General features: G+C 43.6%; 1 protein-coding gene across 2 annotated transcripts in view; it reads left to right on the top strand.

Moving 5' to 3' along the window:
- tmeff2a (transmembrane protein with EGF-like and two follistatin-like domains 2a) overlaps positions 1–16,573 on the top strand; it is a 101,732-nt gene that overhangs the window by 29,335 nt on the left and 55,824 nt on the right. For both annotated transcript variants that reach the window (XM_034575027.1, XM_034575028.1), the window contains exon 3: positions 10,429–10,558. In XM_034575027.1, coding sequence (XP_034430918.1) covers positions 10,429–10,558 — 130 coding nt within the window. The remainder of the gene's footprint in view (positions 1–10,428; positions 10,559–16,573) is intronic.

Raw genomic sequence — 16,573 nt, 5'->3', positions numbered from 1 at the left:
TGACAGTAGCTGGTTTGTAATCGTGAGAGTGGCTCATCCATATTCACCGAGACAGATGGAGGGGAGATTTCTGCAGGTGCGGCAGGTTGTCACATGTGCTGTGGTGATGATGACATGTGAGGAGGAAATAGATCACGGGAAATAGAGACCACCTAAATCAATGAGGGCAGCAATGCAGGCATCTTGTAGGAAGGCACTTAACATGCAAACAGCTCTTCTGAAATATGGTTTCTCTGACTCTGAGCAGCTCAGGGATCTGGAAACCGCTCGGTGACAAGCTGGTGCCTCCCTTTAAAGGTAGTTAAAGCCCAGTACCCTGACATCAGGCCCATGAGGCAGACTGAGGCCACAGTGAAGGGACCGTCAGTCTGCAGGGACTCTCAGCTGAGGGGGATGAACTTTGGGATCTCCCACGAGGAGCTTAGGAAGCTTATTGCAAACACATAGGCCTGTATCCTCTTATGTAGTATCCAGTAGACCTCAAATCTTCAAATCTGAACACACATATTGTCCAATTAAGTATATATAGTGAGATTCCCACTCACAAGCAGTTGCAGGAGTCAGTGGGCCGCGCACCTTTGATGAGAGAGTGTTAACTTTTTCCTAAATGTCACGACGGAGTGACGTCCCAAACAGTTGACTCTAGGTGTGAGCATTGACACTGCAAGTTCCAAGACGATTTAAAACACTAGGTGGCGTTATGAGCCATTTTGAACCCATACATGTATAAATTTGTGGTAAAGTCTGATTTTAAAACCAGCATGATTGTATTTCAGTCGTATAATTTCGTTTACAACAAGTCTGCAGTATCTCTTTAAATAAATGATGCTCCTTTGTTAAAATCTCGACTGCCGGTGCTTTCACAGGAGCACTTCAAACAGTAAGAGCTCATAATTCAGCTTGTATTGTCACCATGCAACATTTGTATTTGCATCTTCTGAAACTCAGGACATGACGATCCCCAAATCAGGGACAGACATCTGATTGGCCCTCCTTCCTGGAGTCAGAAGTTCAGGTGGTTGCTTCACTCGTCTCATAGCTGCAGACTCTGGACCTGACTGTCTCTCTGAAGTGTCAATCAATAGACTACAATGATACAAAAATGACGACAAAGACACATTCGACAACTCCAAAGAGACATGAAACAAACACAGAGATAAAGACTGTAAATGACAAAACTGTAATTTTTTGTATTTGTTTTGCGTCTCTTTGAGTCTTCAAGTCATTTTTTAGAAGAAGGCCCATTTGTGCATGTGTCATTTCATGTAATAAACTCTGCACAGCGTAACTGTCAAATGTTGCTCCGGTCTCTTTACCAGGTTTCATGCTTGTTCGCTGCCTCCTGTCATTAAGACGTCTTGAGTAGTTGAACACACCTCTCTTGTTTGGAGTGTATTACGATGTCCACTTGAATGTTTAAAATGTCTCATCAGCACGGAGCTCGTGTTCCTGAGACACTGACACCGTCTCTAATCTCTTACTGTATGTATTAATGTCTGCCTCGTGAGTTTGTCTTTGATTCTGCCTTCAAATTGAAAAACAAATCAACTCAGTCGTCAGGAACTTTGGCTTCTTCCATCTTAGATCAGCTGCTAAATTTAAATTATTCATGTCTGTTAAAGTTCTGGAGTCTGCCGTGCAGGCTTTTATAGTTTCTCTCACCTCGACCGCTGCAGTTGTCTCTAGGAATCAGTCAGTCAGCCTTGTCTCGCCTGCAGCTGGTTCCCAAAAAAAAAGAAAGCAGCAGCGAGAGTCCTCACTGATCTCACATCTCTGCTGCCCTGGCCTCTACTCACTGGTTACTAGTTAAGAACAGAATTGAAGATTGGGGATCAGGTTGATTGGGAGACTCGTACTTGACCGTGGGTGTGAATATGAGTGTGAATGGTTGTTGTTAGCTGTGTGTTGGCCCTGTGATGGACTGGAGATCTGTCCAGGGTGTACCACGCCTATCACACAGCAGGGATCGGCTCCAGCACCGACCCCTCTAAGGATAAAGGGTATAGATAATGGATGGATGGATGCATGGGCTGACAGCAGGCTCCATCTTTGAACTACTCTCTCCCCCTATTCAACCCTCAGACCTGCTGACCAATCACTGCTCTCTATTCCCAGTTAAAAACTAAAGGTGATCGAGCAGTTGGTCACTGGTCCTAAATCGTGGAGTAAATCATCTTCACTCCCCATATCCATATGTTTACAAAAGACCATTCTCTTTTCTTTAGCCTAGGAATATTCTGTGCTTTTATTAATTAACTTATACGATCTAATCTATGTCTTAGTTTTTATTAGATATCCCATTATGTGATTTCACTATAAAACAAAAATGTTGTTTTTAAATGTGCTCTATAAATCATCCGACTTGATTTGATTATGTTGAATACTACAGAGACAAATTTTGAATTATGGAAGAAGTAGAATTGTGTTTTTTTTTTAATCCTAGAGTGTATGTTCCATACGATGCGATTAATTCCATTTTATTTAAATAGCTCCACTTATCTTGTATAAATAGAGTGAGCACTGATGAAATTAAGCGGCTTAAATGTCTGGAAATGACTCAGCTCTCCACCACCATGACTGTTATATTTAGGTTATATTTCAGATCACTGCGTTTTTAACTGTCATCTGAGAGAGAAAATGCTGTTCTCTGAAATGTAACGGCTCCACACACTGCGTGTTTTACTGTTTATCAATACTACTATATTGCATTGAGATTTGAGTGTAAGCCCCACTGTTGTCAGAATGAAGCCAAGGCAGTAAAGCACATGACAGTTCAGGACCGACAAAGTTAGTAAAGTTCCACTTGGTTATCAAACTGCATCAGATGAAAATGCTGCTGTCAGGCAGCTGCACATTTATCACTTATCCAACCACACACTCACACGTTGTCACTTTAAAGTTTGTTCTTCAAGATGTCAAACTTTCTGCAGTGCCAATTATCACTTTACACATAAACCTTATTTAAATATTTAAAGGTTATGTACATTTATGTAGTAGCCAAAACCTACAGTCTTTAGAAGGATAAAATGCAGTAATGCTAATATTTTCCTCAGCATTTCAAGTGCGGAATTAAAAAAACTAAAAATTTTATGTATCTGTGTGTACAGGTAAAACTGAGCTTTTGGGAAACAATTACGTCACAGTTTACTTTTTGGACCACAGCCTTCTTCTCTGGGATTTGATTGGTTTTTGATGTAGACTTTGTCACCACCTACTGTTCAGGAAAGGTTGTTTGACCATCCGTAGTAGTTTTCCAGATGTGGACATCGACCTTTAATATTAAAACGAAGGGGAACATGTCCCTTCAAACAATCTGCAGTAGTGTAGACAAGGCCTCGGAGACACCACAGCTTCGCTTTATTTTTTTACAAATTGCACAGCATGGCCATGCTAACAGTACTAGCCCCGATACTGGATGCTAGCCAATGTGCAGGGCTGCAGGAGCACCAACCTGTGGATGGCTCTGTTTAACCAGGCTGTGCAGCAGCTAGCCAGATGTTTCCTGTACACTGGGTAAGTCATTAAGCACAAGTTGTCATTGTCCAACACCTTGTACAGGCAACACCTCGTTGAGAACACAAAGGGAGGAAGTTGAAGGTGAGGTCGATGAAGCCTTTGGTATTGTCCTATAGTGCGCCATCTAGTGGCAATGAATAGAGCATAAACTTAAGTAGCGCTCCAGTAGGCATCTTATTTTGTCCAGTGTGTATCTCACTTTGCAGCGATGCAGTCCACACCAACCTCAGTGTGAGTTCTGTCTGCAATATTTGACTAATTATTTGTTGGCATGGTGATATTTTTTCCATATTTTGAGATTGCATGGTTTTGGGTGGACGGGAGCGCCACTGGACAGACGGATGAGTTATTTGTTTTTTTCAGTTATTGATGCTCATATCTTTTCGTGTTTGCTCCTCTTGCTACATCTCGCAGAGCTCTACCCCTGAAATTGCCACACTCCCTCCCTACATAGTCACGCATCGATGCGCGCCACCACCTTTACTCCGCATCTCTTCTCTCCTTCGCCTCCCACACATATAGTCTCCTCTCGTTTGGTTTATGTTGTGCATATCCGTCGCCGCTCCCCCGCAGTGTGATACCTCGTTTCTGTCAATGCCGTCGTGCTATCATCCTTCCTTCCCCATCACTTCCACCTTTTAACCTTTCAATCTCATCCTTTTTCTCACCTCGACCCATTCATGCTGCCAGCCTCCCTGCATCTCTCTCCCTCTCTATTCTATACCTCCTTTCTTCTGCTCTTTACCTCACATCACCTCCCTATAGCAGATTTCTTTTTTCTTTTTTTCAGTCTACATTCCCACTACTCGCCTGTTCCCCTCCTCCTCCTCCTCCTCCCACCACCTGTCTTTGTTCCACCCCTGTCTGCCAGCACTTATGCCGGACGCTCAGCATTGGATTCTGCTATAGATGCACAAAATGAATGATGATGGTTGTGCTTGTTTTGTTCGGTTGTTGTGTGATGTGACCTGGTAAGGTGCGAATGCCTTTTTTTCATACAAAGTGCTCTCACACTGCATCAGTGGATTGCTTTGCATGTTTGTGTGTACGTGTGTGTGTGTGTGTGTGTGTGTGTGTGTGTGTGTGTGTGTGTGTGTGTGTGTGTGTGTGTGTGTGTGTGTGTGTGTGTGTGTGTGTGTGTGTGTGTGTGTGTGTGTGTGTGTGTGTGTGTGTGTGTGTGTGTGTGTGTGTGATGCAGCCATCCCAGGCAGGTAGGGTGACAACAGGTCCTGGCTGCAGTCCCAGCTCTGAGCTCTCAGAACTCATGAAGAGGGATGAGGGTAGGCAGACCCACAGCAGCCCCTACAGGAGGTTTGTGGAAGCTGTACTTCCAGTGACAAAAACACAGAATGAGTGGGCAGGGAAATTGCACGGAAGAAGAAAAGAAACTGGCTTCAATGCAGCAGTGTGCAATCGAGTGCACTTAGGTTGAACTGCATTCATCCTCTTTGGTATTACCTGCCACTTTCCCACTTTGGTCACACATGAGAACACGATCACGTACGTTGCACAGGAGCGTCAACACCTCCTCTGATATTGCGTTCTTGGTTGAGACGCCACGCGACGGCGCAGGTCTGGTCACAGCAGAGGTGCGGGGCAATGTCTGCGTCTTGTGTTAATCCTGAGCCAGCGGGCACATAAGGCTGGGCCATATGGCACAGGCCGATAGCCACCGTCTTCCCTGTCTGCAGAGGAACTGTGGAGGATCAAATTTTCTCACCTTCTGTCTCACTCACCCCTCCTCATCAAAATGCCCTCCCTTCATCTCACTCTCCTCTTAAATCTCCTTCCAAATCGTCCTGAGATTTGTTCTTTGGCACCTTTTCGTCTTCTTTCATTTGCATTTAGCTGACGGTCGTCTAGGCCGGCCTCACACCAAAAGTGCAACAGCTGACAGGGCCTGTATGTGTAGAACTGCCAACATCGCACACATCTTAGTTATCAAGGAACTCGAGGGATGAAAGCTGCCGCGGCCTGACAAAGGCTATAACAGGAACACCTTTGTCTCTCTATCACGGTCACGTGCTGTGTGAAGAAAGTCAGTTTGAAAATTCCTTAACCTCAGCTCACTCTCCTCCTCGCTTGTCATGTCAAGAGAAATCCCAGAAGAATAAATAAGAAAGTTGGCAGATAAATGTCAGTGTTTTTTTTTTTTTTTTTTTTGCTTTATTTTTCAACAAGCTTGGTTGAAGATCAGTGGAGAGATTCAGTCAGGATAAAGACGTGCAATCTTTCATGTCTTCCTGACTGTCTTCATTTTATGATCGGCAGTCTATTTCCGTCCCGTACCTGTCTGAGGCTCGCCTACACTGCCTCGCCTGAAACATAAAAGCGCTGCACCCAGCGTGCGTTAAGAGGGCCCATAAGACACCAGGGGTTTCTGGGGGAGACTATAACTTGTCTCAAAACAGCTGCGGCCTTATTTTCTGCACCTCCTCTTAGGACGATGCGAGTTTTAAATCCTCCTCCACCTTCTCCTGTCTGCAGGGGTGAAATTCAAACAGTGGTGGGAGATCAAGAGATGGGGCCGGGGAGGTTTTTTTTTTTTTGCGGGAAAAAGAAGGGCGCTCTTAAAACCCCCCCCCCCCCCCCAGGGCTGCTGCACGCCGGGTAGCTTTCTCCTCAGTTGCATCACGGCTGGCATAAAGGGAGAGTCCCCAGGTTAAGAACGAGCCTGAGCCAGATGGGGGGGAGAGAGTGAAGGCGGGAGACAGAGGGGAAGGATATAGAGAATGGGAAAAAAGCACAGGCCCCGCAGTCAGCTATTCCAAGCGCCTTTGTGGAGTTGCCATTTTTTCAATTCTCCCCCCCCCCCACTCTCCTTTGAGGGGATTTTCTATACCCTCTCCCGCTCTCTTTCTGTGTCCCCATTTCTTCCTCTCTTTCTTTTTTATTCTTTTTTTATTTTATGATGTTCTTTTTCTTCCCCCTGTGTGCCTCGGTTTTCTTCAGGCGCTGTGGTTCTTTTTTATCGTGCCAAGTTTGTTGAGCCAGGGCTTCGACTCTCTCTTCCTCTCTTTCTCCCTCTCTCTCGCTCCTTCTCTCTCTCTCTCTCCTTCTCTCTCTCTCTGGCCGTCTGCATCTCACTTCTGTATTTTCCTTTACTTTCATTACCCGTCAGTCTCCTGCTGTCTCACTCTCATCTATTTCCACTGACTTCTCTCCCTTAGCCCAATTTCACTCATGGTTTTTTGCCTCTCGTCTTCGCCGCAGCCTCCCTCCTTCCTGCATCTCAGTCGCTTTGATCAAGAGCCAGTGCACAGTTTCTCTTTCCCTCCTCTTCTCCTCCTCCTACTCTTTTTGTTTGTATTCTGACGTCCCCCCCCCCCCCCAGCTACTTTATAAACAATGTTCACACTCCATTGTTGTGACGCTCCCGGGCCCATGAATCGATGGCGTTGTTACTTTTTGCACTTCTCAGACCAGTGTGTGCGTATCACACATCACCAGCTTCATTTGAAAACTCAATTCTGTGTATGAACGGGTTGTGTTCGTAGTCAAGTCCTATTCTTAACACTCTCTCCGGTCCACACTCTCAACATGTGGGCGACAGGACTGTTTCTCTAAATCTCTTCTTCTTTGTCCTCCTTGCCGTTGCCAAACAATAACACTCTGAGCCAACATCTGGTCCAGAATCGGCGATGAACACAGTCTGGTCGGTTCTTTGGTTCCCTGCAGCTGCCTGTGATCCCCTGCACAGTTCTTTAATAAAGCCATGTAGGTGCCATGCAGGTGTACGTGCAGGCTTTGGATGAAGAAGTCAGTGAAAGTGTTTATTTGTTAAAACGAACTCTGCAATGGATCGAGGCCTTACTGCTAAGAGCGACTCAATATATCAAAATGTACTTGGTGTTTTTGTTACACCTTTTGGATCTATATTCAAGACGTCACCTGACAGGACAGTTTAAATTGGGCTCCCATTCTAGACAGTACATCAGTATATATGAGTACAGTTGGTCTTGGTAGAGCTGTAAAAGAAACCGAACTTGCATTGAAGCACTTACTTGAAGTTGAGGGTTGTCAAATAAATTTCTTTTCATTTTGTCCGGGGGTCTCCAATGGCTCTGACAAATTTGAATGCTTATGTATGATTGTCGTTGGCCTAGCGTGATATTACCTTCTCTCACTTGTAAAGATGTGAAGCCTATACAATGTGAAAAAAACAATTCTAACAACTTGACAACTAAAATGTAGCCTGCCTGTACGGCCTGACACTGGTTGCTGAACATTAGCCTTAATAGTCTTGTTGGCTAGTCTTGAGTTTGAAGCCCTTAGAGGCTGTGACTTGGGAAATTTACATTCTATTTGAATCAGTGGTGAGCCTGTGTTGAGCCTGTCCAGGGCATGTTTACTCATCTTTCCCATGCTACCATTCAGAGCAGCTTTCTTGTTTCAACACAATCTGCTGGACCGGATCAGCGGATCTGGCCCTGGCTCATTTTGCGCTAATCAATAATCCTTTCCCAGTCACAGCTACATGTGAAGAGGAAGACATTAAGTAAAACTGCAGCTGAAAGTAGTGAGTACACGCATTCAACCACACGTTACTTGTTAAGAAGTCAGAATCGAGCAGCTCCAGTTCTTTAGTTCTCCAACAGCCAGCTCCAGTTATGGATGAATGAAAACAGTGACAACATGTGTGTTTGATTGGCAGCGATCCCGACCCCACTGTTTCATATGTATAACACATTTGGTGCATTAGATGGGATTAGTGTGTGTTGAATGGCTGAGAACAGCGAGAGGACAAAGCAGACTTTATGGTTTATGGTTCATTTTTATAATAAGTTTATATGTAATAATTGTGTAAATGCCTCACAAGTTAAAAATGCTGTTGTAGATTGAGTGTCGTGTCCATAAACACACACACACACACAAACACACACACACACACACACAGACACACGTGTTAATGCTTGTCTACGTACACGTCCATTAGTGAGAACCACGTAGAGTTGTGCGAGGCAGGTGCTTTTGCTCGGAGAGAACAGATTCCAGTTCAGTCCATTAGAGACGTACAGCGTAACAGAGGTGGAGACAAAGCCAACGAGCTCCCAGCCCTCGGTCCTGCGGGGACACTGGAGCCAGCCCGTTGTCCTTGTGATGTCCCACCCAGCAAAAAACACATTTTCACACGTCCCCCAGTTTTCAGCTCTTTTTAAATTTAATCAGGTTTGGGGCTGCGGCGACAGAGCAACAATTTTTTTGTGAAACCTTTGAACGCCGTCCCTCCTTTCCAGGGAATAGAGGGAGATTTTTTTTCTCAATTGAATAATTACATTTGTTATTCCCGCAGTGTCGGCAGGCAAATCAATATGAAATCAAATGAATATCTATCCTCCGCTGCCCTCACCCCCAAAAAAGAGAGAAAACCGAGACTCGGCACTGAAGTGTCATCAGTCATCGGAAAAATCTAGGGTTGCTTGGTAGCCAACAAACCATGTGGGGAAATGAATGAGTAATGTTCTCCCGCACCTCCGCAGCTATTTTGCTCAGTGCCCTTGAGCAAGTCACTTAACCTCGTACTGCTCCAATGGAGCAACGACGGAGGTGAGCAACAGCAGATGCTGGACTTTTTCTTTTTTTTTTTTTTTCAGAAGATATATGTAGTTGGAATATGACTCATTTTATTAGAGACTGTGTTGTTGCGAAGCTTTTTTGGCAAATTCTTGTAAATGTCATTCATCTTCTCTATAAGCAGAGCAAAGCTGAAAAACACCCTGTGGGCATTTTCTATCAAGGGTTCAAGACTCGGAGAGTGTGTGCGTCATCACAGCTGTCTGCTTATCACTCCATCGTATTTCTGACCAGATTGTGATTCAAATACATCAGTGGAGAATATGTGAACCACTTCCAGTCGAGCTCTTCCCACTTTAAACCAGCGAAAGAAGAAAATCATGTGAAATAACCCAAACAGCTCCAACTCTGCCAGAAGTGATGTTCACATGAGTGATCTCCTCACTCGGAGCGTGAAGCGGAGTGTGCGATGTTTTTTTTTTTTCTGCATCTTTTGAAAGTGACATTTTCAGCTGTTTGTGAGGGTGTTTTTATTCAACAGTTACAAGCTGTACGTGAACATCTCCAAACTATTTTATAAACATGTTAAAATGCCAAATGTTCAGTCTGTTTTAGTACAGTTTAGTGTCCTGTCTCTAGAATTCCCACAATGATTTGATTACTGTGTGTTTGTACTTGTCCGACTCTTTTGGGGGATTCCTTTCTTATCTTGTTTCCCCACACATATTAATATCTGATCCTTTAATCTTTAATCAGTTTTAATGTAAGTTACAGCCCAAAACTTTTTTCTTTCCTCTAACTGCATCATCAAAGTTCTGCTCCAAAAGAATGAAACACATTTTTCACAGTCAGAAACGATGTTAAGCAGCTTATGTTGTGAACAGGAATCATTTCTCTGCCGCTGTTTCATTAACTGAGATTTTTTTATCACATTGTGCGACGGTAGATATTCTCTCTTTAGAATTAAAGAATTAAACAAATCCGCACCTTGTGTGGATTCTAAAGGTCCAATTTTTTTATATCATTAATATCATTAAACACACTCCAACAAAGTTATAAGATATCTCCAAATCAAAAAAAAGCAAATGGATGCTTTTTAAATAGGTATTGTCATATCATCTATTTTCTTGATTTTCATTTTGATTTTCCACTTCAAATGTCCAAAACCAGTGGAAAAGACTGAGTGGAGAAAAATCCGTACGATGACAAAATCAGTCCTTCACATTTGTTTGCCAAAAAAACTATCAATGAAATGGAGTTGACCCTTCATATGCAGCACATGATTTACTGCTTGTGTAGTAAGTACTTAACCTACCAAGTGAATGACTTCCAGTGTTGTTGTGCTCCTTTTCTCACCTGCTTCTGTGTTTGTCTCCCCCCCCCCCCCCTTCTCTGCAGTGCAACAACGACTATGCCCCGGTGTGTGGCTCCAACAATCAGAACTACCAGAACGAGTGTTTCCTGCGCAGAGATGCCTGCAAGCAACAGTCTGAAGTACTTATTATGTCAGAGGGGGCCTGTCCTGCTGGTGTGTATTTACACTGCGCCGCTGCCTACACTGATATATATATCCACTAACACACACAGACACACAAGAGCACTGATGGTGACACACCTCTGCAGCTCGGCACATTACACAGACCTCAGTAAAGATGAGATACTGAGACTAGATTTACTAACAGTTGAGGCAACATGCACCTTTTCTGGATACGAGGAATATGTGGAGCTAAAGGCTGCTTTACACTTAATCGTCACCAAGTCAGTTAAACTTCAGGGATATCAATCTGTCCGTTTGGGACAAGTGACTGATTCTTCTCTAGTTCTGTGTTCTGCTGGTGTCCTTGTCACTACTGGTAGCATGAGCCGGTACCTGCAGCCCTGTGCTCAGGTTGCACAGGTAGTCCAGCTCCTCCAAGACGGCACATCCATACGTGCGGTCGCAAGAAGGTTCAGTCTCAAGAACACAGAGGAGATACCAGGAGACCGGACGTTACACGAGGAGAGCTGGACAGGAGCGTAGAAGAGCATCGCCCCAGCAGCAGGACGGGTATCTGCTCCTTTGTGTGAGGAGGAACAGGAGGAGCACCGCCAGATCCCAACAAGTTGACCTCCAGCAGGCGACTGGTGTGCATGTTTCTGACCAAACTGTCAGAAACAGACTTGGCATTCGCAGGAGAACACCTGAATTGGCAGGTCCGCCACCGGCTCCCCGTTCACAGATGAGAGCAGGTTCACGATGAGCACATGTGACAGGCGTGAACGAGTCTGGAGAAGCTGTAACATCAACCAGCATGACCAGTTTGGTGCTTGGACAGTGATGGTCTGAGGAGGCATGTCCTTGTGGGGTGGCACAGACCTCCAGGTTCCCTGACTGCTGTTAGGTACCGGGATGAAATCATCAGAGCGATTATCAGACCCTACGCTGGTGCAGTGGGTCCTGGGTTCCTCCTTTTACTTTGATGGTTGCTGTGGTTTTGAATTCAGCCCTCAATGGGTTGATGATGTTGGTTCCATTGACCGTTGTTACGTCATTTTGTTCCCCACAAATTATACAATGAACATCAGGAAAGATCTTGGAAAGATGGATCATTTGTCCATCAAGATCTGATGTGTTCCCTTCATTTCTTTGTTCTGTGTACACAACGGGCACAGTTCAGTTTATGCAAATGCCTCCAGTAGGTGAGATTCAGTAATTACTGAGTGATGCATTATTTCAAAGGAATTACAGAAAAGGTATGATGAAAAAACCTCTGGAGGTGACAGACTGATGTAATTTCCCAAAGTTTAATGTAACAAGCGCCACTACATTACAGTGACACGTCTTTTCACTGAATACAGAAAGATTTCATCATTGCTGCAGAAGCTCCTCACAAAAACATCGAGCACGGCAACGACGAGCGTTAAACGAGTTAATTACACACTTATTTAAAACCAATGTGTTGAGCGGAAGGTAAGAGAAGGTGCGACAGCTGTGACCTTTCATTATGTGACGCTTAAATAATGTCAGAAGGCATAAAATGTTAATAATTCTGCTTGTGCCACACTGTCATAGGTAGTTACTGTAACACTGTTGCCACGAGGCACGTTCAGCAAAGCAGAACAATCAAATGACTGAGTCACACATCGTCTTGACGGCCGTTTCTTTTATTTTTTTTCTGGTACGTGTCGATTATTTTTTCCTCTTATCTTCCGTAAAAAAGAGCATTTGAAAGAGAACCTGAATTAAAGGGCCCAGTGAACCTACATGTCATTTGTATCAAGTGCTTTATGAGTCATTTCTACATTCAAAGAATAAATTTAGAAATTCTGTGCTGACTGCTTTGTATTCATAAACAGCAGAGGAGGTTCAATTAGTCACTGCATCGCTTGTATTCACAAAAAACGGTTTAACTGACTAGTTTGTTATAATCAAATAAATCAAAAATACAAAGAAAATCTGCAGCTACAAGATACATGTAGCCATGGTAGCAGCACGGCTTTATGGGATGGCAATGTTGCTTGGTCACTCAATCCAGGTCTCGATTGATTTTTCCTCTAACTCAGTTACAAATTTTAATATTGTCCACCATACAGGCACATCCATATAGGTCTAGGCCATGAAACAATATCCATAATTATCCCAATTTCAAGGTCAAATTCAACTTTATTGTCATATGTACATAGATGGTACTTAGATGCAGTTTCTCTCTAATCCCCGGTGTGAACATATTAGTAGACAAAGCATATAAGTACACAACATGTAGAGTACTCAAGTGACATAAGAACACAACAGAGTATGCAGTCAAAAGGGCACAGGGTAGATAGGATGTAGAAGAGCTGTAGAAATACTAGCAGATGTAGTATAATAGCAGAATTTACAGTAAAAAAAGATAACAGGTGAAGTGATGGGTGCATGTATCCACTTGTTCAGCTTGGTTGCTTGTATTTCCTCCTCTTGATGCTGATAGATGCCGTTAAGCATCAATGAAGAATGGTTCAGTTTTCATTTATTGTTACATCGCGGAGCATATTTCCGAACATTCATCTCGCCACAAATTGTCGCTTTCCATTCGGGTGAAAGAAGAAAGAAAGGCCGTCAACATAATTACTTCGTCTATACGATGATTGCATTGTCTGCTTTCTACTCAATAGTGTGTTATTTGAGTCAACACACAAATTTGTGTTTTGTCATCATATCCAGGGGAATCTTTCCCATTTGTCGCCGCATATTACCGAGTGAATGACGGAATGTAAACACAATTAGCTTCGTGGTGTAACAGTGGCTGCGCGTCCTGGCCTGATAGATGTGCCGCACAGCGACAATCAACAGGTGAAGAACCAAAGTGACCTGAACAACAGTTACTGCCGGGTTTCAGTTTCAGCTGTGGTGTGGTCGTGGTCCAAATGGCGACCGACGGCTGATTCTCGTCTGTCTTCACCGCTTCAAAATAAGAATGAACTCTGTCTTTTTAAATCGTCGGCACGTGGCCATTGGTACATGTGGGATAATAACTTTGCTGTAATAAGAAATGAAATGCTCCACAGAGGCAAACCCCCTCGTCTCCATGTGAAGCAGTGATTAGTTTCACACTTGTTATATCTTGTAATATTTCCAACAGTGTCGTGGCTCGTTGTAGATTATCCTGAAAATGTAGGAAATGCCCTTTTTTCTTTTTTGACAAACACCTCGCTCCCTTTGTTCTGCACCCTCTCCCTCGATGACATCGACTATTGTTCTCGTCCCACCACCGGCTGCAAAGAGGGAGCACTCTGTGTAATTATCTCCCATAATTGGGATTACTGTTTGCTGATATAGTTCGGTGTTTAAGCTGCTGAGTGGGCGTCTTCAGTCGGAAAAGGTCAAGCACTTCATTAGCGTTGTGGTGGAGACCAGTGGTTCTATATATGCAGCGTGCGCTCGCAAAGATTCCTGGTCGTAAAAAAGCTTCGGGAACGGTTCTATAGATATTAGTGGAAATAGGATCCTCACGCCATTAACGTTTCCATCTCATTGACTGAGCAGAATCTGTGACGGCTTTGATTAAGACCAGAAAACGTGTTGTCCCCCCCACTTCACTTGTTACACCCAAGAAAGACGGCAAACCTAGCTAAACTCAGGCTCCCCCTACAGGTGGGATGTGGAATTTGCTGTCGTAAATACAAGTTGCAGCCGCTCTGGTTGTAATGTACCAGCCCAGTACACCAGAATAACGCAGTACAGTTCCGGGCCTCCAGGGGACGCTGTGGCAATAACAGACCGTTCTCCGCTATTATAAGTTTGTGTACCATTAAAAATGATTTTGAAGCTGTTATTTTAGCTCAAACACGACAAAGTGTTGCTGTAACTTTTTCCTAATTATGTAACTTCATTTAGTAATCGCAGTCTGTGACATGTTCTACACACATCCAACACTTATTTCTATGGTTTATATTTCATCAGAACGTGTTATTTGATTTGGCCCATGTTAAATGTTGAATCCTGTGATAAAAAATCCAAGCGAAGGAGCATCTACTTTATAAAAAGCATTTTACACCCACAAAGGAATCGGCCAATTAGTGTGTGATGTTGTGAACAACGTGTGAATCCACAGGCTGCTGCTTTTTTTTTAAAGGCCTACGCGAGTCGCTGGAAAAAGCCAAGACGGAATTGCTGGCTCCGTTTGAGCAGCCGCTGACTCAGTTACCGCCGCTGACAGGCAGCCAGCAGAAGTCCATTAAAAGACCCTTGAATGGGCACAGCTGAGCAGAGGGAACATGTGGAGACTGAGGTGGAAATGTTACTGCAGCAACAGTGGCGGTGTCTGTGTGCCAGTCGGCGGGGCCACGCAGAGTCACATGAAATGTCCGGCCTCGCTCTGAATTGCTCGCTTGTGGGTTTTGTGTGTGAGGCCCTGTATACGAGACATGTGACAGTCCGAGCCAGTGCGTGTGTGATATGGATTTGTGTATCTTTTTGAACGCAGGAGAGATAAAGAGCCCTTTCTTTCCTATAACAAGCAGTATGCTTTAGAGAAGTTCGGATTCAGACAAGGATGTCAGTGTGGTGCTGTCCTCTGACAAACAGACCATGAGAGTGGTTCTATGTGCGCTGCTCCCTGTCTCGTGTTGCACACAGATATCCACTTCATGCCCGGCAGTATGCAACTATTGAACCGTGAAGAAATGCTCTTTTTGAAAACTGTTATTTCTAAAGATTTTATTTATGAACCAGCAGACCGGTAAGAAGAATGATAATGAAAGAGAAATAAAATGAATTAAATCACAATGTCACTTACGTCCAAAACACAAGGGACACCTTTAAAATCCTGGGTATACGAGGCCTTTTAAGACCAAATAACAAAGCAAAGAATAAACCACCTTCATTTGAGTTAATCTGGTCCAAATTAATATTCTGAATAGATTAAAATATTGAAATGGAGGGAATTTATGTCACCTCGTTAAAAACAAAGAAAACAATAAATAAAACTACATTGGCACTCAGTAGAACGCATACCTTCACCTAGGTGCAATAGTCTATGGAGATTAGAGAATACAGACAAAGAGTATGGAGAGATGCGAATAGGTGTTTACCAAACTGGCCACTGGTCAACTTCAGGTAGCGCTCGAAAAGTCGGTGAAGTTCCCTGAGCTGTGTGCACTTCCGGATGTTCTTGTGGACTAACACACGGTGGTGCTGGTTTCTCCCTTAATTGCTAAATTGATTCTGTTAATGAGAATTAATGAGTTGGCCCACACCACATTCTTGGTTTTGTAGTTTTTTCATAAACCTGATAACACAGAGACAAACCCCTTGTTTTCTGGTAATAAAAAGATGCAACATGTTCTGACACATGTTGCTCTATAGTATATATGATGATACGTATCCGACTTTATGTAACAGATTGATATTAAATAACTCTATTACAATTAAACAGTATGAAAGTTATTTTTGTCAAATAACTCTTGTTCAATGTAAATCTAATTTACATTGGGGGATTAAAACAAAATATTTATTCTAAATGCTGTTAAAATGCAGTAATGGAATCGTGACTATCACAAAGAGCTGTTTTTAAGGAGGTGCAACAAATGCCTGTTGTTGGTCTGCAAGTTAAACCTGTGAGGCTGCTGTGTGGGAGTTTTCTTATATAATCCAAGTGTTGCACGCTAACATTTCATGTGGAAGAAGTACACGGCAGGCGGCGACTTCTGAAGCGACTCCTCGCTCCTCTCGACACCACTCAGCCGTGTAGCTGATACTCTCGGCTAAGCTAACTTAAAATGAGTGCAGCACTGGAGCATGTTGAAATAGCTTGAATGCCAGTGATGGGAGCGACTAATAAAAGTAAGGAGGATGTGTCAAAACTGTTTTACACAAGCTGTTCACAAACTGCAACAAAGCAATCCTCTCTTCTCCCCGCTTATTGTTCTCTCTCTTTCCCCCTCTCCCTCTCTCCATCCTACTTTCTATTTCCATCTTCCAAAATCCCATTAGCGGCAACAGTACACGGTGTAATGGATATATGTCAGCTCGCCAGGGCCCGTACTTGTTTCCCTTGCTGGGATGAGAGATATCATAAAATCTCTG

The sequence above is a fragment of the Hippoglossus hippoglossus genome, chromosome 21 (genome assembly GCF_009819705.1).
Source record: "Hippoglossus hippoglossus isolate fHipHip1 chromosome 21, fHipHip1.pri, whole genome shotgun sequence".
NCBI lineage: Eukaryota > Metazoa > Chordata > Actinopteri > Pleuronectiformes > Pleuronectidae > Hippoglossus > Hippoglossus hippoglossus.
Note: the sequence above shows the minus strand (reverse complement) of the source record. Positions and strands in the feature narration are given on the sequence as shown.